The sequence below is a fragment of the Mustelus asterias genome, chromosome 10, assembly GCF_964213995.1.
Source record: "Mustelus asterias chromosome 10, sMusAst1.hap1.1, whole genome shotgun sequence".
Classification (NCBI taxonomy): Eukaryota; Metazoa; Chordata; class Chondrichthyes; order Carcharhiniformes; family Triakidae; genus Mustelus; species Mustelus asterias.
The window spans coordinates 30,812,000-30,838,605 of record NC_135810.1 but is presented as its reverse complement, the minus strand read 5'-3'; the positions used below and the strand labels follow the sequence as shown (position 1 = coordinate 30,838,605).

The following is a 26,606-nucleotide window of genomic DNA, read 5'->3' as shown; positions in this document are numbered from 1 at the left end:
AAGAACATAGTAACAAAATAACATACCTGGGAGTGATTCTCCCAAAAAAATTCTAGGTGTCATATTCCCATAAAAACTGGAGTTAATCATGCTGGTTTTTTCAGCAGGAGTTTCAAAATGGATCTTCCCTACTGTGCACTACAGAGTGCACTCGCGTGAATCAGTCCAAAAATCAGTGGGCCTATTCCCACTGGAGAGGCCGAAAGCATAGCGCTGAGTGGGCCACTGTGCATGCACCGATCTGTAAGGGCCGAGATTGACGCATGCGCAGTGGCCCCTATCTGCTGGCCTCCTGACTGCTGGCCAGCTCGATCGCTGGCCAGCCTCGTTAAATTTGCATCACCAGCCATGCGACCCCCACGGCCCAATCCCAGGCTCCCCAAACAAAGAACAAAGAACAGTACAGCACAGGAAACAGACCCTTCGGCCCTCCAAGCCTGTGCCGCTCCTTGGTCCAACTAGACCAATCGTTTGTATCCCTCCATTCCCAGGCTGCTCATGTGACTATCCAGGTAAGTCTTAAACGATGTCAGCGTGTCTGCCTCCACCGCCCTACTTGGCAGCGCATTCCAGGCCCCCACCACCCTCTGTGTAAAAAACATCCCTCTAATATCTGAGTTATACTTCGCCCCTCTCACCTTGAGCCTGTGACCCCTCGTAATCTTCACTTCTGATCTGGGATAAAGCTTCCCACCGTTCACCCTATCTATCCCCTTCATAATCTTCTACACCTCTATTAGATCTCCTCTCATTCTCCGTCTTTCCAGGGAGAACAAGCCCAGTTTACCCAATCTCTCCTCATAGCTAGGACCCTCCATACCAGGCAACATCCTGGTAAATCTTCTCTGCACTCTCTCTAATGCCTCCACGTCCTTCTGGTAGTGCGGGACCTGAACTGGACGCAGTACTCCAAATGTGGCCTAACCAGCGTTCTATACAGCTGCACCATCAGACTCCAGCTTTTATACTCTATACCCCGTCCTATAAAGGCAAGCATACCATATGCCTTCTTCACCACCTTCTCCACCTGTGTTGCCACCTTCAAGGATTTGTGGACTTGCACTCCTAGGTTCCTCTGTGTTTCTATACTCTTGATGGCTCTGCCATTTATTGTATAACTCCTCCCTACATTAATTCTTCCAAAATGCATCACTTCGCATTTATCCGGATTAAATTCCATCTGCCACCTCTCCGCCCAATTTTCCAGCCTATCTATATCCTGCTGTATTGCCCGACAATGCTCATCGCTATCCGCAAGTCCAGCCATCTTCGTGTCATCCACAAACTTGCTGGTAACACCAGTTACACCTTCTTCCAAATCATTTATATATATCACAAATAGCAGAGGTCCCAGTACAGAACCCTGCGGATCACCACTGGTCACAGACCTACAGCCGGAAAAAGACCCTTCAACTGCTACCCTCTGTCTCCTATGGCCAAGCCAGTTCTCCACCCATCGAGCCACTTCTCCTTGTATCCCATGAGCCTTAACCTTCTTAACCAACCTGCCATGTGGGACTTTGTCAAATGCCTCACTGAAATCCATATAGACGACATCCACGGCCCTTCCTTCGTCAACTGTTTTTGTCACTTCCTCAAAAAACTCCACCAAATTTGTAAGGCACGACCTCCCTCTTACAAAACCATGCTGTCTGTCACTAATGAGATTGTTCCGTTCTAAATGCACATACATCCTGTCTCTAAGAATCCTCTCCAACAACTTCCCTACCATGGACGTCAAGCTCACCGACCTATAATTTCCCGGGTTATCCCTGCTACCCTTCTTAAACAATGGGACCACATTCGCTATCCTCCAATCCTCAGGGACCTCACCTGTGTCCAAAGAAGCGACAAAGATTTCCGTCAGAGGCCCAGCAATTTCATCTCTCGTCTCCCTGAGCAGTCTAGGATAGATGCCATCAGGCCCTGGGGCTTTGTCAGTTTTAATGTTCCCTAAAAAACCTAACACTTCCTCCCTTGTAATGGAGTTTTTCTCTAACAGGTCAACACCTCCCTCCGAGACACTCCCGGTTAACACGTCTCTCTCCTTCGTGAATACCGATGCAAAGTATTCATTTAGGATCTCCCCTATTCCCTTGGGTTCTAAGCATAATTCCCCTCCTTTGTCCCTGTGAGGTCCGATTTTCTCCCTGACAACTCTTTTGTTCCTAACGTATGAATAGAATGCCTTAGGATTCTCCTTAATCCTGCCTGCCAAGAACATCTCGTGACCTCTTTTTGCCCTTCTAACTCCCCATTTGAGTTCTTTCCTACTCTCTCTGTATTCCTCCAGAGCTCCATCTGTTTTCAATTGCCTGGACTTAACGTACGCCTCCCTTTTCATTTTAATCAGATCCTCAATTTCCCTGGTTATCCACGGCTCCCGAATCCTACCTTTCCTATCTTTCCTTTTTACAGGCACATTCCTATCCTGCAGCCTTATCAATTGTTCCTTAAAAGACTTCCACATGCCAGACGCGGACTTACCCTCGAACATCCTCTCCCAATCAACGCCCACCAAGTCCTGCCTAATCCGGCTATAGTTAGCCTTCCCCCAATTTAGCACCCTGCCCGTAGGACAGCACTCATCCTTGTCCATTACTATCCTGAAGTTAACAGAGTTGTGGTCACTATTTGCCACATGTTCCCCTACCGAAACTTTGACGACCTGACTGGGCTCATTTCCCAGAATTAGGTCTCGTATAGCCCCCTGTCTAGTCGGGCTATCTACATACTGTTCCAAAGAACCTTCCAGTATGCATTTTACAAATTCCTCCCCATCCGGAACCCCAGCTCTAAGCACTTTCCAGTCTATACCAGGGAAATTAAAGTCCCCCACCACAACAACCCTATTTTTTCTGCACCTATCCAGAATCTCCTGACATATCCTTTCCTCCACTTCCCGTGGGCTGTTGGGTGGTCTGTAGTACACGCCCAGCATAGTAACTGCACCTTTCCTGTTTCTGAGTTCCACCCACAGTGACTCAGTACATGACCCCTCTAAGTTGTCTACCCTCTGCACTGCGGTAATATGCTCCCTAACTAATATCGCTACTCCCCCACCCTTTTTAGCCCCTCCTCTGTCTCGCCTAAAACACTTATACCCCGGAATATTCAGCTGCCAGTCCTGTCCTTCTTTTAACCAAGTCTCCGTCACCGCAACCACATCCAAATTCCGCGTAAGCATTAAGGCCCTAAGTTCGTCTGTCTTACCCGTTACGCTCCTCGCATTGAAGCAGATGCACTCCAGACCTCCAGGCCCAGTGAGGTCATCCTCCTCCAGAGTGCTCCTCTTCTTAGCTAGCCTTGCCCTGGCCCCCAGCTCAACCCCAGCCTCAGTACTTACTGACCTACTGTTTTGTTCCCCATCCCCCTGCCACAAACATGCCTGGGCCAGTCTTGATCCCACCACCTCACCCTGGCCACAGCCCCCGATCTTCCGATGCCCTTCCTACCGACAGCCCTGACCTCCCTGCCGCAGTCCCGACCCTACCCCCCCACCCACAGCCCTAACCCCCCCAGCAGGCTGCCACCCCCCACCCCAATGGCCAGCCCCGATTGCTGTCTTCCCCCCCCTCTGTCACTCAGCCCAAAGTACACTTTGCCCCTTGGACAGTACCAGGTGGCAATGAACAGGGCGCACCCCGCACCCCCCCCCCCCCCCCCCCCCCACCGCCCCCGCTCACTCCAGCCAGGTTGGGCCACCAACTCCACGCAAGTGGGGAGCTGTATTAACCCCGGTTGGAGTGAAATATTCCTGGCAGGGGGAGAGTCTAGTGGGCCCGGAGACTTCAGTCCCAGATCCGCTAATGGCATTTAAAGTATACTAAAATGAGGGCCTGCATACATTATACAGAGCTGATGGCACCGGAAATCCAGCTGCCTGAGACACGTGGAGGCCATGCCACCCAGTCGGGAGCCCACAAAACAGCCTCCGCTGGAGTCTCCCGGCCCGCTGCACGACAAAATTGCCCCCCTGGTGTTTGCTTTCATGAATCTACAGCAGTGCCTCAGCTGACTTGCAATGACCAAGCCACAGGAAATTCTTGGTTTTGTCTTCATAAATTTAGGGCATATCTAGCTGGAATACTTGAGCTATAAAGAACCATAAGAGCCATAAAATCTAGGAGCAGGAGTCGACAATTTAGCCCCTCGAGCCTGCTCAGTCATTTGATACGATCGTGGCTGATCTCATCTCAGCCTCAACTCCACTTTCTTGCCTATTCACCATAGCCCTTCAGAACCTTACTAATTAAAAATCTGTCCACCTCTTCCTTAAATTTACCCAGTGTTCCAACAACCACCATGCTCTGCGGCAGTGAATTCCACAGACTCATTTGAAAAGCATAATTTCACCTCATCTCTGTTTTAAATCTGCCACAACTTATTCTAAAACTATGACCTCTTGTTCTAGATTGCCCTACAGCAGGAAATATCCTGTGTGGAGTTTGCACATTCTCCCCCTGCCTATGTGGATTTCCTCCAGGTGCTCTCGTTTCCTCCCACATTCCAAAGATGTGTAGGTGAGGTGGATTAGCCATGGTAAATGTGCATGGTTACGTGGATAGGTCAGAGGGGAGGGCCTTGGTAAGATGCTCTTTCAGAAAGCTGTTGCTGACTTAATGGGCCAAATGGCCTCCTTCTGCACTGAAGGGATTTTTTGAAAAAGTACCTCAGGGCTAATGCATTTCCACCTTTGGGCGATCTTGCCAGATGTGGGTGAGCAGTGGAAGAGACTACCTCGTGGCAGTAAGCTGAGAGGAGCAATGAGACCTCTATTTATTCTTTCCTTCACTTCCCCAAGCTGCTTCTGCCACAGTGTCACATCTTGGAGGTGGATTCTCTTCCACAATATTGGCCTGGCAGTTGCAGTCACAAATAATTTTAATAATTTGGCACCCTCACATTCTCCTGCTTGCTGCAACAGTGTTCACATTGCTCAGTGCAGCTGCAGGCAGGACCTCACTGCTGCCTGCAGTGGGAGGGCCTTTCTCATTGGGCCAGGCAGGTGCCTTTTCCACCTGCCATTTTTAATTGGATGGCAGTTCCAGAGGTGGCCTCTTAATTGGCTGCCTCCTGTGTAATTGTGCAAGTGGGTGCCCAGGCATCACCTCCAGGGTTGGGAGCCTTTTTTGGGCCTGACCTCAGAAAATCTTTAAAGGCAGTAAGATTCCACCCATTAGGAGTTCTGATGCCCTGATGACTCAACAGGCGAAGACAAACTGAGCCATATTTATCAGGAATGTTTTTGCTTTGAATTTGCATTTGTCCTGAATTGATCTCAGCCAAATCAGCAATTGTTGGGCACAGTTAGAATATAGAGAGAAAAAAACTTTGGTTCCAAAACCCTCCTGAAGACAGAATCAAGTTTACCATGTGGTCATAACTTGCCCACGTTCACTGTCTAAGCTTGAATAATGGCCCTTGTGGGAGCTAACAGACCGTATGTGGCATTCACTGGAGTGCCAAGAGCTAATAGAGCCAATTTTAATCCGGAATGAGAGTCCATCAGGAGGCAAGGCAAGTCGCAAATACCAAGCAAGATAATGCCTGGGTCTTATTTTCATGCCCCGGTCAACTGTCCATCTGAAGCACGAATCAACAATCATGACTACAAAAACAGTCCTCCACAGAGAATATTAGACCCTGTTTGGGATATTTTAAAAAGGCCTTGCCAGTTTTAGGTAGGTTTCCTTGGAACTTACTCAGAAGGACAGGGCTTCAGCATTTCGAAGTCAGTTTAACCCTGCCTACCTGATTTCAGTTAAGTGGAACTTGTCCCTTTTGTTCCTGTATTGGTAAAAGGGAAGATGTGGAGAGCTAAGAAATTTGGAAGGAAGGAAGAGATGTATTGATACAACACAGCTTAAATGTGGCTTCATTGTAAGTCTACTGTTATTAACACAAGATTGAGCAAGGACAAAAGATCAAGATCAAGAAAGAACAAAATTCAAATTTGTGTGTTTCCTTCCCTGCTGAGCAGATGAACTGACATTCTCCTACACAAGACTGCTCAAAACATATGACTTGCGATCTCACATGCTGAGAGGTAATGGAAAGAGTTGTGATGAGAACACTGAATGAAGACCATGATTCTCCAGGCTGGACGTGAACAGCTAAGTGAGTTGTGGGTGTGGAGCTGAAAGAGTAAAATGAAAGGATTTGAGCAGGGACACTTTATTTTACAAGAAAGCAATCATTCCTCTATGTGACTACCCAGGTACAATGGTAGTATTGCATTACTGCTTTTAAATGCCACAACTAACAGCACGGATTTCAGCTAGAGCTGAATCTTTGAAGGGAATTAGTGGGAGATGTAAAGATCAGTGGGAGGCTTCAGCAACTAAGCTGAGAACTGATGAGACTTATCCAATCAATTACTGACAGAAAACCCTCCAGGTGAGGCTGAACTTGCTGATCGATTGAGTCACTGAATTCCCAGCGGGGTCCTGTGCATTTTTTGTGGATAATCAGAATACAAATGTCAAGCAATATTCTTTTAACCTACTCCACCAGGGCAATATCCAGCATTCCATCTTCATTCCTGGATAAGCAATTACTCTTTCAGACACATTGCACAGACAGATTTGAAGGATACAAAAAAAGGCACAGAATTTGTGACCCACAGTGTACATTTCATAGTAAACCTGAAACCAAAAGGAGCCTCTATAGTTCAAAAGTTCCAAGAATTTTACTGTTCAAAATCAAATATCTCCTGATAAATAGTCACAAATGTATCATTGCACTTCCATTATAATATTTGTCACATGTGAGAATGATTTTGTCTCAACTACTTCAACTACATTGCTTTATGCTTTATGCTTTATACTTGGGTTGGGGTCAGAACTTTCATTCCAGGCTAAGGAACTTGATGCCTTGAACGTGCCTTGACTCCTCACCAGTGGTTGGGTAGCTGTTCCCAGGCGACTCCACATCTCTAATATCTCCCTTAAGGCCCTAATTGAGGATGTGGGAGATGGGAGAGTTGTACTCTTCCTTTTGTTTAGAAGAAGAGCTCCAGCAAACGAGACGATGCGGGCATGGCTGGAGGACACTAGCAGCCTCAAGAATCCAACACGGTCACCTTGCACAATCAGGTCTCAAGGCTCTAGCAATGGCAACTCTGTCTAAGTGCATAAGTAACTCATTTTCACTCTCTCCTACTTTGCAATTTTTTCACACTGCACGTATGAATACTAATGGCTCCTGCACTACATTCCCTACAGCTATGTTCAAACATCTGCCAGACCCTCCATTCGCCCCATGCTGGCCATTTGAAAATTGCTAACTGTTGCTGTCAATACTCTTCGTGAGCTCGACAATGAGCTTTGAAGACATTTGGTTTACCGGCTCCCCTGTCAACACTCCCCTCTCACTCCCCCTCTCCCCTCCTACTCTCCAACTGCCTTTTAAAGATCTAAATGTAGCAAAGAGGCATTAGGAACCAGTGGCTTCTTCTAAATGCACAAATTTCTGGGTTCACGAGCAATTTTCAAACTGCAGAATGGCAGAACTGACCAGTCTGGCATAGCGAAGTGAACAGCTGACGAGAGCAATGCAAGAAGCCATTAAGTGATATTTTTGCTGAAGTAAAATTATTGGGAAGTAGGGCTATTCAGAAAGAACAGGTCTAGTACCTCTTTGTTAACCACTTTGTCATTAGTCTGTGCAATGATGCTGCAAGCCCTCTGATCTCCTGTCTGCTCTATTCTGCAAGGCAATGGCAAGTCCAGTAACAGCTGCCACCTGGCTTTGATCACTGCACTCCAGAGTCAATTCCTGCCTTCCAGCTATGCCCAACATCACAAATTGGGTGTTGAGCTTGCCTCTGTTTCAGTTAGAAGATTTGCATTTTGTCATGTCCAGGAGCAGCATGTCCTATCCATAACTTTAAAACACAAGTTGCAATCAGTTTGGAATCTTTTGGATCTAATTTTCTTTTAAGAACAATGGCCATCAACAGGTGGCTAAGATGGCTGTCGAGGATCATGTGAGTTTTACAATCTCTGCTTCAAGTCGCTGGAAAATTCCTGATCGAATAACCATGGGTAACCACCCATCCCCCAACCCTGCCTCTGAATGGACATACTATGGTGAAACACATTGGTGGGATTTACAACTATTGTCTGTAGCTCACCTGAAGCTCAAAATCTAAAGCCTTATAGATAAATAATCTCTGAACTTGATATTTAACAAAAGAGAACTGTAGATGCCAGATGTGAACTCCGATCCTCTATTTCCCATTGTGTGGTAGTTGTTTCAGACATCCAAACCATTCCAGTTAGACCACTGCAGTTGACCATGTGACCAAAACACACTTCTCGTATCCCAAATTCTTTTATCTCAAGAACCAGAGAGAAACTGATCAGTCTACACAAAGAATACCAGCTGCAGGAGAGCAGCGGCAGAAAAGGGATGTAGATCCATGCCTTTTTAAACCTGTAAACTGCCACATCGTAAAAGTATCCCAGCTTGGTTTCTTTTCAAAGTCCACCATTATAGAGACTTGATCTCCTGACATGAAAACCACAAGTAACCAACTTGGTGATCTGCTGGAAAAATCCATCCCCTTGAGGGAATCCTGCAATAATCCTGTCAAAGTAGTCTGGCTATTTGAAACTATGATGTGGAGATGCCGACGTTGGACTGGGGTGAACACAGTAAGAGTTTTAACAACACCAGGTTAAAGTCCAACAGGTTTATTTGGTAGCAAATACCATTAGCTTTCGGAGCGCTGCTCCATCGTCAGATTTCCACTCCATCTAACGAAGGAGCAGCGCTCCGAAAGCTAATGGTATTTGCTACCAAATAAACCTGTTGGACTTTAACCTGGTGTTGTTAAAACTCTTACTGTATTTGAAACTACCCAGGCTAATCCTTCAGGAGTGAAAACACCTTCTTCAATTGCCTAAACAAGTGTTATTTCATAAGACAAGCCAAAGAAACAAACCCTCTTGTTTATAACTTGTAAATGTGCATTATCCTCTCTAACTGTATTTTTTCTTGAGGGTGTGTGTGTATGTGTGTGAATGCTGAGTGACTAACATTCAGGCTGAATGTGAGAATAAATAATCTTGTTTATTTAAATCCACAAAATCTTGTTGCTAATTATTTAAAAATTGAGCTTACCCCAAGGGGTTGAGAAACACTTTCCTTTCCAAAAAAAACCACATTGATCATGGAGAATAAAGGAAACGGAAGAAGGGTTTCATTTCTCTCCGATTCCTGTCTGTTACAACTTTAAAATATTGTCACATTAGCAATGCAGATGCGCCAACAGCTCAGGACTCAGGAATGATTCAGGTATCAGGCTCCTGACCCCGGACTGAAAAACTATTTTACTAGGTGGTCATGAAAGGTGTTTTGACAAATATTTTTGCACCATCCAATTCTACAAGGCGTTCAGCTGCAAATAATACGTGCTGTTGCAATGGAATTCATGCCACAAGACACCAGATAATATATAGAACACTGCAGGATTAGAGGGAAAAAGTAACATGGTAGATGACCATAATTTATGAGTTGTCTACTTTTACTAACAAGACAGTTCTGCCAAGAGTAATGAATTGAGTAACTGAATAATTTAACAGAAACGTATTGTCGTGGAGAAGTGGATAATATTCTCTTTCAGAGTACAGCAAATCTTTTATCAATTTTAGGCTACAAATCTTTACAACTTTTCTATCTTTGCAGTTCAGTCTACGTATTAAATCTGTCAACTTTTTTATTCCTCAATAATTAAGTATTTTTTCATTTTCATTATTGGTTATTTTTCACCATCATTCATAATATGTAAATACTTTCTCATCAACATTGTGCCATTACTTCCTCAGAGTGGCAATCAGCAACAGATTGCCACCCCGTACTGACTTACCCACACTTAAATTCCTAAGCACCTGTCTCGCCCGACCTTCCTGACTCAGACTGGGTGAGATTTGAATAGCACAGCGGGTCCTCAGCTCCGGCTCCAGTGTAAAAGAAACAGAGTGAAGGAGGGCACACCCCCTTTTTTACGGCATTAGCTGCTATAAAGCAGGCAAGTTGGACATGGGGGGGAATTAGACATGAGGGGAATCTTACATCGGTTTGTGAGAGTCAGTCATGGGGCGGGGCAGGGCGGGGCGGGGGGGTGGTGGTGTGGAGGGGCTTTGACATTGGGGAGTAGTCAAGCATGGGGGGTGGTAGTCGGACATGGGTGGATGGAGGTTTAGATGTTAAGGGGAGTGGACATGAGTGGGTGGGGGTTCAGGCTTCAGGGAGGGGATCAGGTACCTTGGGGGGGAATGCAGGTCAAGTCGGTAAGGGAGTTGGACATCAGAGGGTGTGGGTTGGATCAGGGGTTCAGGTTGTGGGGTGGATTGGGCCAGTTCGGTTTATGGGTTGGGGCCACTCAGGTTGGAAGGGATGTCATTCGGGTTCAGTCAGGTCAGGGGTTTAGGTCAGATGGGGTGGGGTGGGGTGGGGTGGGAAGGGGGGGGTCCCATGCGAGTGGGGGACATGAGGAATACCGTGGTTGTGGGGTCCTTAGTTGCAAGGGTGTCGGGGTCCCCTGAGGGGTCATGAGAGTAGGGAATGTCCCATGCACGCCTTGGTCTGTATCTTTTAAATAGTTACTCTGGAACAAAGAACAAAGAACAATACAGCACAGGAACAGGCCCTTCGGCCCTCCAAGCCCGCGCCGCTCCCCAGTCCAGGATTGAATCCTGAATCCAGGATCCCCGCCCAATTTTCCAGCCTATCTACATACCAATATCCTATCCACCGAGCTGTCCCTCACAGCTACGATGCTTCGTTCATCACAACCTATTAACTCACCCCCACCCCCCCATTCCAGACCATGTGATCTCCAGGGAGAGGCGAAAACCCAGAGTGAAAACCCCAGGGCCAATATGGGGAAAAAAAAAAGTTAGAAGTGCTTTTATTTCTGCTAATTCTTCCAGAATAACTGTGTCAAACTGGTAAAACAGCCAACGTTAGCGATTTAAATTGCTTTTCAGATGGTTCCCAGCCCAGTGCAATTGTCCAAGGGACAGTTATGGGATAAGCTTCTGAGAAGAATTCTCCAGAGCATCTTTGATGTACTGCCCAAATCTGAAACTGGAGAGCCAGGAAGTTATGGACCATTATTTTCAACTCTGCCACATTCAAACAAAGTAACTAATTCTTCAAGGACTAACAGTGTTTTTCTGCTCCAGCCTCAATTATTCACTGTATTTAAGAATCACGTAGATAACACACTAAAGAGCTATATAGCCTAATTTTCCAATGACACCAAGGTTGGCCTCTTTTTAGGGACACCAAGGTTGGTGGCATGGTAAAAGGCAAGTTAAAGTTGCCATAGTCCCAGATGACCATAACCTGACTGGTGATGATTTAACCTGAGGGTCAGCCACACCTCAGGTGAGGGTCAAAGTTGAGAAGGCAAGGCCTTCATGGATAACCCAGCTGGTACAGGAATTGAACCTGCGCTGTTAGCGTCACTCTACATCATGAACCGGCTGTCCGGCCAACTAAGCTAACCAGCTCCGGATTGTACTTGGTATGAATAGGAGCATAAAGACATAAATTTAAATATTGATAAGTTAATGTAGTAGACAATGCTATGATACAGGTGGATAGGGTCGTAAAGATTGCCTTTGGTACATTGGCCTTTATAAATCGGAGTATTGAGTGTAAAAGTTGGAGTGTTATGGTAAGGTTAGATAAGGCATTGGTGAGGCCGAATTTAGAGTATTGTGTACAGTTTTGGTCACCTAGTTAGGTGAAATGTAAATGTAAATGAAAAGTTAGGAAGGATGTAAATAAGGTTGAAAGAGCGCAGAGAAGGTTCACAAGGATGTTGCCGGGACTTGAGAAGCTGAGTTACAGAGAGAGATTGAATAGGTTGGGACTTTATTCCCTGGAGCGTAGAAGAATGAGGAGAGATTTGATAGAGGTGTATAAGATTTTGATGGGTATAGATAGAGTGAATGCAAGCAGGCTTTTTCCACTGAGGCTAGGGGAGAAAAAAACCAGAGGGCATGGGTTAAGGGTGAAAGGAGAAAAGTTTAAAGGGAATATTAGGGGGGGCTTCTTCACGTAGAGAGTGGTGGTAGTGTGGAATGAGCTGCTGGATAAGTAAGAAAAACTTGGACGGGTTCATGGATGAGAGGGGTGTGGAGGGATATGGTCCAAGTGCAGGTCAGTGGGACTCGGCAAAAAATGGTTCGGCACAGACAAGAAGGGCCTAAAGGCCTGTTTCTGAGCTGTAATTTTCTATGGTTCTCTGGTTCTACAAGAAGAGAAAATGCTGGAAAAACTCAATGGGTGTATCAATAAAGAAACAGAGTTAATGTTTCAAGTCACGGATCCTTTTTCAGAACTGAAAGGAAGGAGAATGTTGGAGCAAAAGGAGCTGCATCAAAAAGTAGCAACTTTAAGAAGAAACTACAAATGGCCAGGTGTGACAGGGGAGGGGGTGTTTTGCATTGAGGCAATACATATATGGAATATTTTAAAAAAGAGAAGAGGGAGTTAGGATGGAGGAGAAAGGTCAAAATCTAAAGCTATCAAACTCAATGTTGAGTCTCAAGGGCTGCAACGTGCCCACCTAGAAGATGAGATACCGCTCCTCCAGCTTGTGCCAGGCATTACTGCAGCAGGCCAAGATGTGCATATGGGCATGAGAATGTTCAGGGGGAGGCAATGGCCTCGTGGTATTATCGCTGGACCATTAATCCAGAAACTCAGAAAATGTTCTTGGGACCATCAAAATGTAGTAATCTGATCCAAAAATAATCAAAAAGGTTCGCCCTCATAACTAGAGGACTAAAATTACAGATGCACAAAGGCATAGACAGACCAGATCTGCAGTTCTGGGTGCCACACCTTGGAAAGAAAGATCTTGAAAGGTGTGCAGTGAGGATGCATTTTCTCTCTTTCTCAGTGACTTCTGTTGATTTTGACAATGCCTGTGATGCTGACAGATTTTGCAAACAATTCAAACCTGCTGCTATTTTCAGAAGAAGAGATAAATCATCTGACTACATCCTTAAAACACCTGAACATTGACCCAGAAGGACCACTGAGTTCAACTTGAAGCCAGCCAAGTCCCGGTTGTGATCAAATGAGGAGTGGGAAATGAAGGGAGCCTTTCAAACCCTCCTAACCTGATTGTAACAGCATACATTGTAAAAAAGCACAAATTTATGGATCAAGTTGAATTAAAATACCTTTCCCTTTCCATATACAGCACAAAGTACTGTACTGGAACAATGAAAACTGCAATCTGGAAACAATTGGGCAAAATATGTATTAAGTATAACCACTGACATTCCAAATCAACAGGTCTTGCAAACCACAATTTTTTTTATTTGCATAACTCCCAGAGCCACTGTGTCAACATTCCTATTCCCATTTCCCCCGAGGTATGCACATGCACACATATGAATTAGGAGCTGGAGTAACCTATTCGACCCCTTGAGCCTGCCCTACCTGAAAACTTTGACGGAACTCTGTGCACAACAATGTTAACTCGCACTAGGGTACGATACTTTACATTTCAAAGTGATCTTTCAGTCATCATTAGACATCTGAAAGTGACCAAATGAAGTCACTCACCTGAAATGTATTCACACATCACTCAAAGGCTAGCATTTATTTGCCTGTTCAGTTGACATCTCTGGTGTTCAACTGACATGAAATGATGCTGTTGTAGCTCTCAGCTAGCTTTAACTATGTTCACAGCAAGTACCTCAGGGTTGTTCAAGCACTTGGGGACTATGCACATAACTTAAAGAGGCCAACTTGCATGTAGTCTCAATGGGGAGGGTTGCGTACATGGATAACAAAATGTAGGACAGTCAGAGGAAAAGCAACAGGTGGGATTTTCCTCCCCCTCTGCGGTGTGTTTCATGACAGTGAGAGGCGGTGTGCCATTTGCTGGTGGCGAGATCTTATGGTCCCACCATTGTCAATGGGATTCCCGTTGAACGCAACCCTCACCACTGGGAAACCCGCAGCAGGAGTGGGACCGTAAGATCCTGCTGGTGTAAACGGCAGCCAGATTTTAGCAAACGTGTGCACATACAGGAGTTTGACTCCGATCAATAAACCTCTGAAGTTTTTCTTCTTTCAGAAGCTACAGGTTTTCTGAGAAAAGAGACAATGATGTGAGGGGGAGGGACAGACTTTGCACAGATATAGAAGCCAAGTGGTTATGAAGGTGGCTTTTTATCACATAAATCATGAATTCAAATCCCACCATGGCAATTTGTTTGCAGGTACCAGGATATTAACCTTGAAAGCTGCCAGACTGTTGGAAAGCCCAATTGGTTCATCAATGTCTTTCAGTGGATGGAATCTGTCACCCCTACCAGATCTGGCCTTCATGAGATCCCAGTTCTACACTATATGATTAATGACTATGATTTCAGGGCAGTTAAGAATGGGCAGTATTGCAATGTTATTGTTGCCTGAATCAAAAAAGAAAAAAAAAATGGGAGCCTCTCTGGGGCCTGTTTGAGCAAAAGGGCAAAGCGTGAAATATGTATAGTGTGGGAGAAATTCAAGTTTACCTTGCCTGTTATTTTGACAATAAAGTGGTGTTGGAGGCCCATATTTCAGATTGTGATGTCATGGACCTTATCTCTCCAAGAAGTGAATGGGTTGTCAAAGTGGACACTAACAACTGCCGAGTATTTAATGTACCTTCCTGCAACAGGAAATTGTCACCCTGGATATGCAAATCCTGGTCTGAATACAGATCATCTTATAATGTTGATAGCAGAATGGAGAGGGTACACATATTGCATGGTTCAACAGCTGGGCCTCTTTCCTCTAAAAATGACTGAATGGTGATCCGATAGTTTTTTTTAATTAGAAAGAGGCTCACTGGGATAAATGCAGAGATGTTCGGCTTCTGGGGAATTCCAAGTCTGTCATATAAGATTGTCAACAATAAATCCAATGAGGAATTCCGGAGAAACTTCTTTACTCAATGTTGAGAATTTGGAACTCACTATTGTGTGGAATGGTTGAGCTGATTAGCATAAAAGTTTCTAAGGGGAGTGATGCACGTCAATCGAGCACAAGACATAAGGCTTCGGTAACTGAAGGCTTTTATTGCCTAACAATGGAACTACTAGAACGTAAGTACACCACCCCAGACTGACGAGGTCCCGCCCGAGCAGGGGGTCTTATACCTCTCCCAGGAGGCGGAGCCCGACTGGGATGTGCCACAACAGTAACAACCACAGGTGTATTAATCCCACCCTAGCCCAACAACAACATTAGAACAATCCCACAGTGTGAACACCCTAGCCCAACAACAACATTAGAACAACCCCACAGTGGGAACCAACGATGGTTCACCACAGGGAGGCTAGATAAACACATGAGGGAGAAAGGAAGGTGATTGGGTGAGATGAAGAAAAGTGGGACGAAGCTCATGTAAACACTGGCATAGAGCAGTTGAGTGGCTTGGTCTGCTTCTGTGCTATAACATTCTATGTACTTCAATATTCAACAATGCACAACAATCATAACAGAGAAACATCTTGATGCTTCCAGTTTTAAGGTGAATTGCTCAACTTGTACTAGAGGATTGTACTCAAAACATTGTTCTAAGAATCTTTGTTCCTTTGTGACATAGGTAGTTCACATTTTCTTTCATTTCCTGCTAAGTTTTTGTAAACCAGACAGCAAATTCATTCAAAAAGTAGGATGGCCAATTCTAATTGCAATAATTTCTGAAGGTTGTGTCATATGCTCCGTTTCTCCAGCCAGTCAAATGGCAATTTACATGTCCCCAGCATTTTTGCAACAAATATGAGTGTTCCTACAAAACTGAAAAACACAATTTTTTTAACATCCCTATGACGTTCCTGCTCGGCTGCTCACTCTGTATCTTAAATTCCTGGAAACTACATAGTAATCCTGGTGGGTTGGCATTCCTATCAAAAAGACACTTAATATCTTTGAAATGGATACATAAGCCCTATGATGAAAATAGACCCAGGCAGAAATATTCAATGATCATTCATCATTCCTTGATATCTGTAGGAACTGCTCTGGAATTTAAATTACATCTTTTGTAAGCCTAACATGTTCTGGTCACCAATTCTTTTCAAAAGAGGTACGATTTTCATGAAAAGATTTCTGCAATTTTATTTTTCACTTGTCAGAAACACTGGCCTGTATTTTACAGTGCACCACGCTCCCACCCCCACCTCTTGGATAAAAAGTCGGTGGGGAGTGGGGGCGAAAATGAGCCAGCCCACAATTCTAATGTCTGCCCAACAGTAATTTAATGCTGAAAGCAGCATCAATTGCTTTAAGGTGAAGCATCTGCCCTATCACAGTAGAAAGCCTTAGAGAACTGCCGGCCAATGGATAGCCAACATCTCTGTCGTCCCTGCAGTGATAGTGGGAACACTGGTCACTGCTGGGATTACAGACTGTCCCATCACACCCAAGTAACCCAGGTTAAATCCAATGTCAGGGGTTTCAGCGAGGGATGTGAGGGGGAAGGATTAAATGAATGGATGGCGTTGGGAGGTGAGGAGAGGGTGGGCAGTCCTGTGCCTCCAATAGGACCATGGGGCCCGTTTAAGAGGTCCCCCTCTCGTTGCTCAACACTAGACACCAACAGTGTGCTTCCCATATGATGTGGACCTCCACCCGCTGAGGTTAAAATACCAGCAGAGTGTGATTATGCTCTTAAGTGACCATTACTGGGCCATTTAAGCCGTTTCAATAGACTCAAAGTTGGGTGAGTTGCCACTTCATAGCCACCAACGGGGCAGTATAAAATCTAGCAAATAATGTACAGAAGATGTTATTAAAAAGCATCATCACATCACATGCATGCGACACCATCTTGATTACAATGTTTCTGAGCTGTTTCCTTCCAAAAATAAAGATTTGGTTGAATAAAGGGACCTTTTGGTTAGGGAAATAAACATTCTTGTACAAAATTCTCCAGGACTTACCTGTACATCCTCGTTGAGGCACTTAGAATACTGCTGTGACAGAGAGAGGTGAGGATCTCTTACATGTGGATTCATTATACAGCAGAATACAGCAATACAACTCACTTGCAACTCAGTTCACAAAACTTTGTACATTATCAATCCTTTTTGTGACTGAAGGCTTTAACCCAACAATACTTCTCAGGCAAGATGAAAGATAAATTACAGTCTCTGCATATCAGACATGAATTGTATTATTCCAAATCTACTGCAGCACCAATTACACACGCAGATAAAACTGAAATTGAGGCATTTTGTAATGTTACTTTCAGTTTTTAAAAATAAACAAATTGCATTTGTTTTAAACCAGAACTTCAAATACTTGAGGGTTTTAAGTTCTTTAAAATCACAGTGGGGATTTTCCGGTTGTTCACGCCCCACCACTGCTGCAAGCGAGGATGGAGACTTTGGCACTCGGCCAACTCTCTGTTCACTGCAGCAGGGCCAGAGAAACTTGCTGGCGTGAATGGTCAGAAAATTCCAACTGATCTTTGATCACAGTTTGTCACACATAGGGGTAAGCACCACAATTTTTATCAATCTTCTATTAATTCTTCCAACATCACGAGCTAAATTATCCTTTGCTCAATATCCCTCTAACAAACCGTCACTGCATGGAATGGAGCCTTCCTATTAAGTGTAATAGGTTACAGGACCACTTTGCCCAACTTATACCATTAGTATCACTTCTTCTGGAAGAAATATTCCACAAATTAGATAAACTTTTACTTGGAATAAATACATTTTAAAACATTATAAATCACATACAGACAAGCAGTTAACATCAACCCAAGAGTAATATTTTTCGAAATCCACCATCACACATTTTGACATTTATAAACATTCATAAACTTTAAATTACACCCGATTTGTTCAGTGACTAAAAAACATTTTTGGAAATGGTTTTGTTTTTCTGATTTTCTATTCATTCAATAATGATGCTCAGACATATAAAAGAAGAAACTGTTGATATTGTTGTTTGGTTTACTTCAGCACATTATTAATCTGAATATAAATTATTTCTCGACGCTGAAATACTTTTGATATTTTAAATGCAACTGATGTCATGAATAAATTGTATAAACTTTCCTGCAAATATATTTTTTAAAAGGTATTGGTGTTGATAAAGGATAGTTTGGACATGATTAAAAACTCACGTTCGGAGGTTTTGAAAGATTTTTTCACTTCTCCATTTCCTGAGGCAATGCAGCCATCCTCATCATCACAGTCTCCACTGACCTGGATATCGTCACCATCTATTTGCCCACTGCCCTTTTCTGTTGGATGCCATTTCTCATATTTGGGGATCACTTTTCCCTGCAACAGCTGCAAACAACAATTTGAAATCACTGTAAGGTTACTTCTCACCTGCACAAGTTATCACTTTAGTTTGAAACATATGAGAATTTGTAAAAACCTGCAAATATTGGAAATCATGATATGGAACTGGAAACATGCAACACTAAAATAGAAAACAGCATGTATCACCACATAAAAAAGAAAGAGGATTTAATGCCTCATGTGTAACTTTTCATCAGAACTTGTTACATTGCTGCCTATTTCAAGCATTTTCTGTTTTTTCTGTTTCCATAAAACACAAGTGTCATAACAGCAAGAAGATTCAGGTCTGTGCTGGTCAATTAGGCGCGCTCTGCATCACAATCTTTCGACACAATGAAAGAGCCTCCATGCGAATCATGCCATCATGGAGGCTCCAGGCATCTGACTCACTTGAGGTGGCTGCAGCTGTGCACTATTAAACAGGAGCTGCATTTAAATGCCCCCACTGCAGCCACAGTCAGCCATGCCAGGAGGATGGCAACATGCAGAGCAGCTTCAGATTTTGCAGAGAGTTGAGATGGCTGCTGGTCACCATGGGAACAGTTTTAACAACACCAGGTTAAAGTCCAACAGGTTTATTTGGTAGCAAATACCATTAGCTTTCGGAGCAGCGCTGCTCCGAAAGCTAATGGTATTTGCTACCAAATAAACCTGTTGGACTTTAACCTGGTGTTGTTAAAACTGTTACTGTGTTTACCCCAGTCCAACGCCGGCATCTCCACATCATGGTCACCATGGAGGCAGGCCACCTTCTTCCCCCGAGACGGTCGACAACCCAGGGGCTGGGCTGGCAATGCAGTGTGGGAAGCGATGGCAGCCACAGTCAGTGCCCGTGACATGGAGGACCGGCGAGCAGTGATGAAAGAAAATGGAACAACATTGTTTGGGTAGCAAGGGTGAGTGTCCATCCCGTCCTGGCATCAGTCCCATCTGCGCGCCTGGAGTGTTCACATCAACCCACTTCCTGACACCCAGTGGCTTTCCAGCAGTTGAACTCCTAGCATCTTCCTCCAACCCCTCTGCACCCCCGTCACAACACCAGCCTGCCGAGGCAGGGTTCCAACATACGTCACCCAATTGTGCCCACGCCAACGCCTCCGACAACCCGCGGCCTTCCAGGTATCAGGCTTTCTATCCCTCCTTTTTCCCCGCAGGAGAAGATGATCCATAACAGGAGGAAGTGGGGGAAGACTGGTGGCGGGGTCGCCAAGCGGTTTTTCCTGACTCCCTTTGAAAAGCGTGCCATGGAGCTGTCAGGGTAGGCAGAGGAGAGAGTCATGACAATTAGGTCAGTGTGCGCCACAGAACTGAGGAACTACAAAGCCTTATTTTAGAGGAGAAATCTCAAGTAAGTTGCAAGTTGCCCAGATACTTGTCGCTCCCTTGCACTGAACCATGTACCTTTCTTTGTAGGAAATGAATCAGACAAGCCCCGGCCCTCAGGAGTCCGTGCCCCTGATCACTCCCTGCTGCGAGCCCTGTCAACATTTCAGAGAAAAGATCCGAGGACAGCTCCAAGCACAGATCTGAGGAAAGCACCCACCCGTAGATACAGGCATCACATGCACCACTCACAAGCACAGATACAGTCATCTTGGTGGGGCATGTTAGTGGTGAGGCTTCTGGGATACTTTCTGGTGCGCATAATACAGTCATAGATGCACAGCAGGTGGAGGCGAGAATATTCGAGAGCTCGGGCAGCCGGAGGTCTGCCAGAGCCAAGGAAACAGCTGGCCCCCAGCAGGGGCCAGGGCGCTGGGATCAGTTTTCCCAAAGTTGCTGGGGATGCAGAGGCAGAGCCAGGGAATGCAGGATGGGGCTGTCAACAACATTTCAACATCTGCAAGGCTGTTTGGAGGAGTCCCACAGCCGTCAGACACAGCGTGTGGTGCCGGCATTGCGTGGCACTGAGGCATGGGTAGCAGCCACAGTGGAAAGCCTGGGGCAGGAAATGGTCACCATGGGTGGCAGGTCCAAGGCATGCCTGAGTCTCACAGGACCACGACAGAGGGCCTCAGGAACATAGCCGAGTCTCAGAGGGCCATGGCTGTGGGCCTCGGAAGCATGCTGGAGACACAACGGGCCATGTCTGTGGGTTTTGAGATCATGGCCCTGTCACAGTGGGCATATGTGGAGAAGTCTGAGAGCTTGCCCCAGACTCAGAGGGCTATTGCTGAGGGGCTCCAGAGCTTGGTCCAGACTCAGAGGACTATTGCTGTGGGCTCGCACACCATGGTGCAGGCAATGTTAGGCCTCCAGGACCAGCAGAGCCAGGTGACGCGGAGGCTTCTGGAGCTCACTTCAGCTGCCCCTCCATCCCATGGACTGTCCCAGGGGCTCACAAGCTCCCCGGGGGAGGAAGAAGGACTGAGGCTGAAACCGGGGCCTTCAACCCAGGAGACTCCAGTCACCCCAGCTCTTTTGAATCCCCCCTTCCTAACAGCTGTGCATCTCAAGGGCAGCAGGCTGAACAGGATGGCATAGATACATCCGTGACACCACAAAGTTAGCCGGGGCCCTCCAGGCTCCAGCCCCCAGGGGGGGCTCACCAAGAGCATCACAGAACATGAGGCACGGAATGCAGCTGACCACCTCCACCCCTGATGTGCTTCCTGGGGGACACCAGATGTAGCGATAGGACACATAATATTAAGAAGTTGTAGGGTCACCAAGAAGGCACAGGTGAAGGCATGCACTAGTTTGGGCTTTGGTAATTGTCAATTTACAAATTCACTAATAAATGTTATTGCACCCCGCAGCTGTGACTAATCGGTCTGTGATCCGTGAGGTTCAGAGCGCCCTACTGCACAAGAGATGCCCTTTGGCCCACCGAGCCTGCGATCCCCGGTTCCCAGCACCTGTGCCAGATCCCAGACTGCATTGGTACTCTCAGTGCTCAGCTGCAAATGAAGTTAGGGTCACAAGGTCACCTGCCCCACTGCCATGGAAGGCACAGAGAGCATTTGGGTGACTGTGAGGGGGTCCCTCTTGAGCCATAGAGTTGCATGCACCCAACTGGATGCCTGGTGCACTGGATGCCAGGAATGCCGTGCTGCTCAGGCCAATGGTGGAGAAGTATCCTTGTGACTTTCATGCGACTGATTGCCACTGTAGCGAACACTGCAACCAGAATGACATCTTTGGGGTTGGGACTCGACATAATATGCAACCCCTTGGGGATCGTCCAATGGGCAGGGAGAATGCGCACAATACGAGCCCCATGCCAGTGGCGACCCCTATCCTGAGGACCCCGAGACCACTATGAGCCCCACCCAACCCCTGCACTTTATGCGGGCTCCCCACCCCATCCCGCAGTGGCTGAGACACTCCCTCCTGCAACCCAGGAGTTGGTGCTCAGTGGCCTTCACCTCCTTGCTCTCCTTCGCTACTGCTGTGTCTGAGGCACACTTTTGTAGAGCAGTAGTGATTTGCGCTGGCGTGACATCACGGCAGAGAGGGGGGAAGCAGCTGTGCCAAGCTCGCTATTGATACTGAAATCCAGTCAAATTAATGCGAATCATTTTTGCGCTGAAGCAGTTGGCGCCATCCGAAATGGCCCTGGAAGACAGCAAACCATTATGAGCCAGGCATGAATTGGAATTTTTGCCTCACATACTATTTTCCTAGCTCGCCACACTGCTCGATAGGCATAATGAGGTGGGAAGATCACGCCCATGATTTCAATTAAAACATAATGTAGCATTGTACTGTGATAACATTGTACTGTGGCTTTTATTTCAATTTCCACATGGAACCATGATTAATATGTGTGACCCTTTGCCCTGAGTATACTATTATTTTTGCCACCTAAAATGTGTCAGTCTATAAACAGAAGCACTTAGTAGAGTGAGACCTGAAGGGCATCCAGCAGCTTTGTGAGCCTGATCTTGTTTCAGGCACTCGCATCTTACTTTGCTGTGTCCACTTCAATAACACTCCAACAGAATGTTTGTACTTCTGGGGTGTGGATTATATCAGCTGCCCGCAAATGCAGGATGTCCATATTTCACTTAAAAAATACATACCTTCTCAGTAATATGGAACTCAAATCACACCTGAAGTTGACTTTTTTTAAATTACCAATTCATTTCCTGTGGCTCCACACAAAATGTTAGAAATGTGGCTCCGATCTTAATTCCAAGCATGTTTCAGGAGTGTGAGTTTGAGATGCACTCACTGTCCCAGAAAACAGGCCTGGGGTAGTTTAACACCTGAGCCTCATTCAAGCTGCATGGGCAGGTATCCAATCAATTCACTGACACACCGTGAAACCCACCACTCTTGAAGCGCAATTACTAGTGGGTCAGCTGGGGGTCTTGTGGTAAACCACTGTTAAGCTTATTGCCTGTATGTGTGTGTGAGACATGCCTGGGCATGCCCCTGCCGGCCCTGCCTGAGACTCCTCCCTCCCTGGTCCAGGTATAAAGGTGACTGTTCCCAACCCCCCCTGCCTCAGTCGCTGGACCAGTTCATCAGCATGGGTGTGCTCCAAGTCTTTTGCGAATAAAAGCCTATTGGTTCGTGCATACAAACTAGTCTTTGCTTGATTGATAGTGCATCAATTTTATTAGCAAAACGTTTTGGGATGGAGCAGACACTAAAACCCGATAAATTAGAATTGGATCCTCAAGCCGTAGGAGCCTCTAACAGCTTCGATCACTGGCTGCGATGTTTCAAAACTTTCCTCACCGCCGCCGCCTCTGTCGTCCGGACTGAAACCGACAAGCGACACGTGCTCCACGCCCGGGTAAGGGATCAAGTATTCTCGATGATTAGAGACGCTGAAACTTATGAGGATGTGATCGAACTTTTAAAAGGCCAGTACAACAAACAGACTAATGTAATCTACGCCAGACATCTTCTGGCTACTCGCAGACAACAGCCAGGAGAATCGGGCGACCAATTCCTGCGTGTGTTGCGAGCAATTGGCAGGGCCTGCAACTACAAGGCCGTAACAGCCGCCCAAAACACTGAGGACTTAATCAGAGATGCCGATGTCATGGGTATCAGGTCAAACTATATCCGACAACGACTGCTGGAACAGGGTGGGCTGGATCTACAAAAGACTGTAGCACTTCCCGACTCATTAGAGGTGGCCTTCCGTAATCTTGAGGCCTACACCCCCGACCACGGGGCGCATCGTGAACGCCGCAGTCGCCGCCACCTATGTACTCGGGAGGGCCGCAGGCCTACACCACGCCACGTCCCACCAATGACCCGACCGCTGCGGCAGTCTCTGGAGGCCCGAAGTGCTACTTCTGCAGCCGGGGGAAGCACCCCCGACAACGCTGCCTGGCGAAGGATGCCATCTGCTCCAGGTGTGGAAAGAAGGGCCATTATGCAAAGGTATGCAGAGTGAAGTCGACCTCCAAGCCCAGTAGCGCCGCGTGCGACCTGCCATCTTGGACACCTTCAGTCGCATGTGAGCCGTGCGGGCCACCATCTTGGACGCCTTCAGCCGCGTGTGAGCCGTGCGGGCCGCCATCTTGGACGCCTTCAGCTGCGTGTGAGCCGTGCGGGCCGCCATCTTGGACGCCTTCAGCTGCGTTGCAAAATCCAACGGTGGCTTCGATTACGCTGGATCAATCCAGGCCTCACCAACTCGCCAGGTCCATGATGGACATCGAGATAAACGGTCACACTACAAACTGTTTATTTGACTGTGGGAGTACGGAGAGCTTTATTCACCCTAACACAGTGAGTCGCTATGCCCTTTCAGTACTGCCAGTGAAGCAAACGATCTCCATGGCTTCAAAGTCCCACTCAGTAGTTGCCCTCGGGTACTGCGTGGCGACCCTGACTGTACGGGGCACAGTGTACAAAAACTTCAGGCTCCTTCTGCTGCCACAATTCTGCGCTGCCGTACTCCTGGGGCTAGATTTCCTGTGTCACCTTAAGAGTGTCACCATGGAGTATAATGGGCCTTTTCCCCCACTCTCCGTTTGCAATCAGCAGTTCTCCGATCGCCCACTGCGCACCACCTGTAGCCTTTCGACCCTTAAAGTCACCCCTCCCTCACTGTTTGAAAATCTCACCCCCGACTGCAAGCCCATCGCCACCAAGAGCAGACGGTACAGGGCTGGAGACAGAGCTTTTATCAGGTCCGAAGTACAACGGCTCCTAGGGGAGGGGATCATCGAGGCCAGTACCAGCCCCTGGAGAGCCCAAGTAGTAGTTGTTAAGACTGGGGAGAAACATCGCATGGTCATTGACTACAGTCAGACCATTAGCCGATACACGCATCTGGACGCGTACCCCCTTCCCTGCATATCTGACATGTTTAATCAGATTGCGCAATATCGGGTGTTCTCCAACATCAACTTAAAATCTGCATACCACCAGCTCTCTATCCGCCCGGAAGACCGCCAATATACTGCCTTCGAGGCGGATGGCCGCCTCTATCACTTCCTTAGGGTCCCCTTCGGCGTCACCAACGGGGTCTCGGTTTTCCAGCATGAGATGGACCGAATGGTAGACCAGAATGGGCTGCGGGCCACCTTCCCGTACCTGGATAACGTCACCATCTGTGGCCATGATCAGCAGGGCTACGACGCCAATCTCCACAAATTCCTCCACACCGCCACACTCCTAGATCTGACCTATAATAAGGAGAAGTGCGTATTCCACACATGCCGCCTCGCCATCCTTGGTTGTGTTGTGGAAAACGGGGTCATCGGTCCCGATCCCGACCGCATGCATCCCCTCCTGGAACTTCCCCTCCCCACCAGCCTCAAAGCACTGAGGAGATGCCTGGGCTTCTTCTCGTATTACGCCCAGTGGGTCCCCAATTATGCGGATAAAGCCCCTCCGCTCATCAAATCCACCTCTTTCCCCTGACGGCAGAGGCCCGCCTGGCCTTCGACTGCATCAAAGCAGACATCGCAAAGGCCACGATGCATGCTGTAGACTAATCCATTCCGTTCCAGGTGGAGAGCGATGCGTCTGACTTCGCCCTAGCCGTCACCCTTAACCAGGCGGGCAGACCCGTGGCCTTCTTCTCACGAACCCTCCAAGGCCCTGAAATTCGACACTCCTCTGTCGAGAAGGAGGCTCAAGCCATAGTGGAAGCTGTACGGCACTGGCGCCACTACTTAGCTGGGAAACGATTCACCCTACTCACGGACCAACGGTCAGTTGCATTCATGTTTAACAACATGCAGCGGGGCAAGATCAAAAATGATAAAATATTGAGGTGGAGAATCGAGCTTTCCGCCTGCAATTACGACATCTTATACCAGCCCGGGAAGCTCAATGAGCCCGCAGACGCCCTGTCCCGGGGAATATGTGCCAGCGCACAAATAGATAAATTGCAGACTCTCCACAACGACCTCTGCCACCCGGGGGTCGCCAGGTTTTTTCACTTCATTAAAGCTCGTAACCTGCCCTACTCCATTGAGGAAGTCAGGTCTATAACCAGACACTGCCAGGTCTGCGCAGAGTGCAAGCCGCACTTCTATCGGCCAGACAGAGCACACATCATAAAGGCCACCCGCCCTTTCGAACGCCTAAGCGTCGACTTCAAAGGCCCCCTCCCCTCTTCTGACCGCAACATATACTTCCTCAACGTCATTGACGAATATTCATGTTTCCCCTTCGCTATTCCCTGCCCGGATATGACCTCGGCCACGGTCGTCAGGGCCCTGAACAGCCTCTTCACCCTGTTCGGTTTCCCTAGCTATATCCATAGCGACCGGGGATCCTCCTTTATGAGTGATGAGCTGCGACAGTACCTGCTCTCCAAAGGCATAGCCTCGAGTAGGACCACCAGCTACAACCCCAGGGGGAACGGACAGGTAGAGAGGGAGAACGCTACACTCTGGAAGGCCGTTTTACTAGCTCGGAGATCTAAAGGTCTTCCAGTCACCTGCTGGGAAGAGGTCCTCCCTGATGCACTACACTCGATTAGATCACTCCTTTGCACAGCCACCAATGCTATCCCTCACGAAAGAATGTTTGTTTTCCCCAGGAAGTCCTCCTCGGGGACCTCACTACCGTCGTGGCTGACGTCCCCAGGCCCTGTCCTGTTCCGGAAGCACGTGAGGACCCATAAGTCGGACCCCCTGGTCGAAAGGGTCCAGCTCCTCCACGCCAACCCCCAATACGCCTATGTGGCGTACCACGACGGGCGGGAGGACCCGGTCTCCATTCGAGACCTCGATGACCCACAACCCCACACCCCCAACCCCCGTATAAAGCACGCCTGAGCCCCAGGAGCCGCCACCACGCACCCGACAATCGGAAGGGACTACAGATGAC

General features: G+C 47.1%; 1 protein-coding gene across 2 annotated transcripts in view; it reads right to left on the bottom strand.

Annotated features, from left to right (window-relative positions):
• gpc5a (glypican 5a) overlaps nucleotides 1–26,606 on the bottom strand; it is a 1,188,060-nt gene that overhangs the window by 452,905 nt on the left and 708,549 nt on the right. For both annotated transcript variants that reach the window (XM_078221643.1, XM_078221644.1), the window contains exon 7: nucleotides 18,167–18,335. In XM_078221643.1, the coding sequence (XP_078077769.1) occupies nucleotides 18,167–18,335 (169 nt within the window). The remainder of the gene's footprint in view (nucleotides 1–18,166; nucleotides 18,336–26,606) is intronic.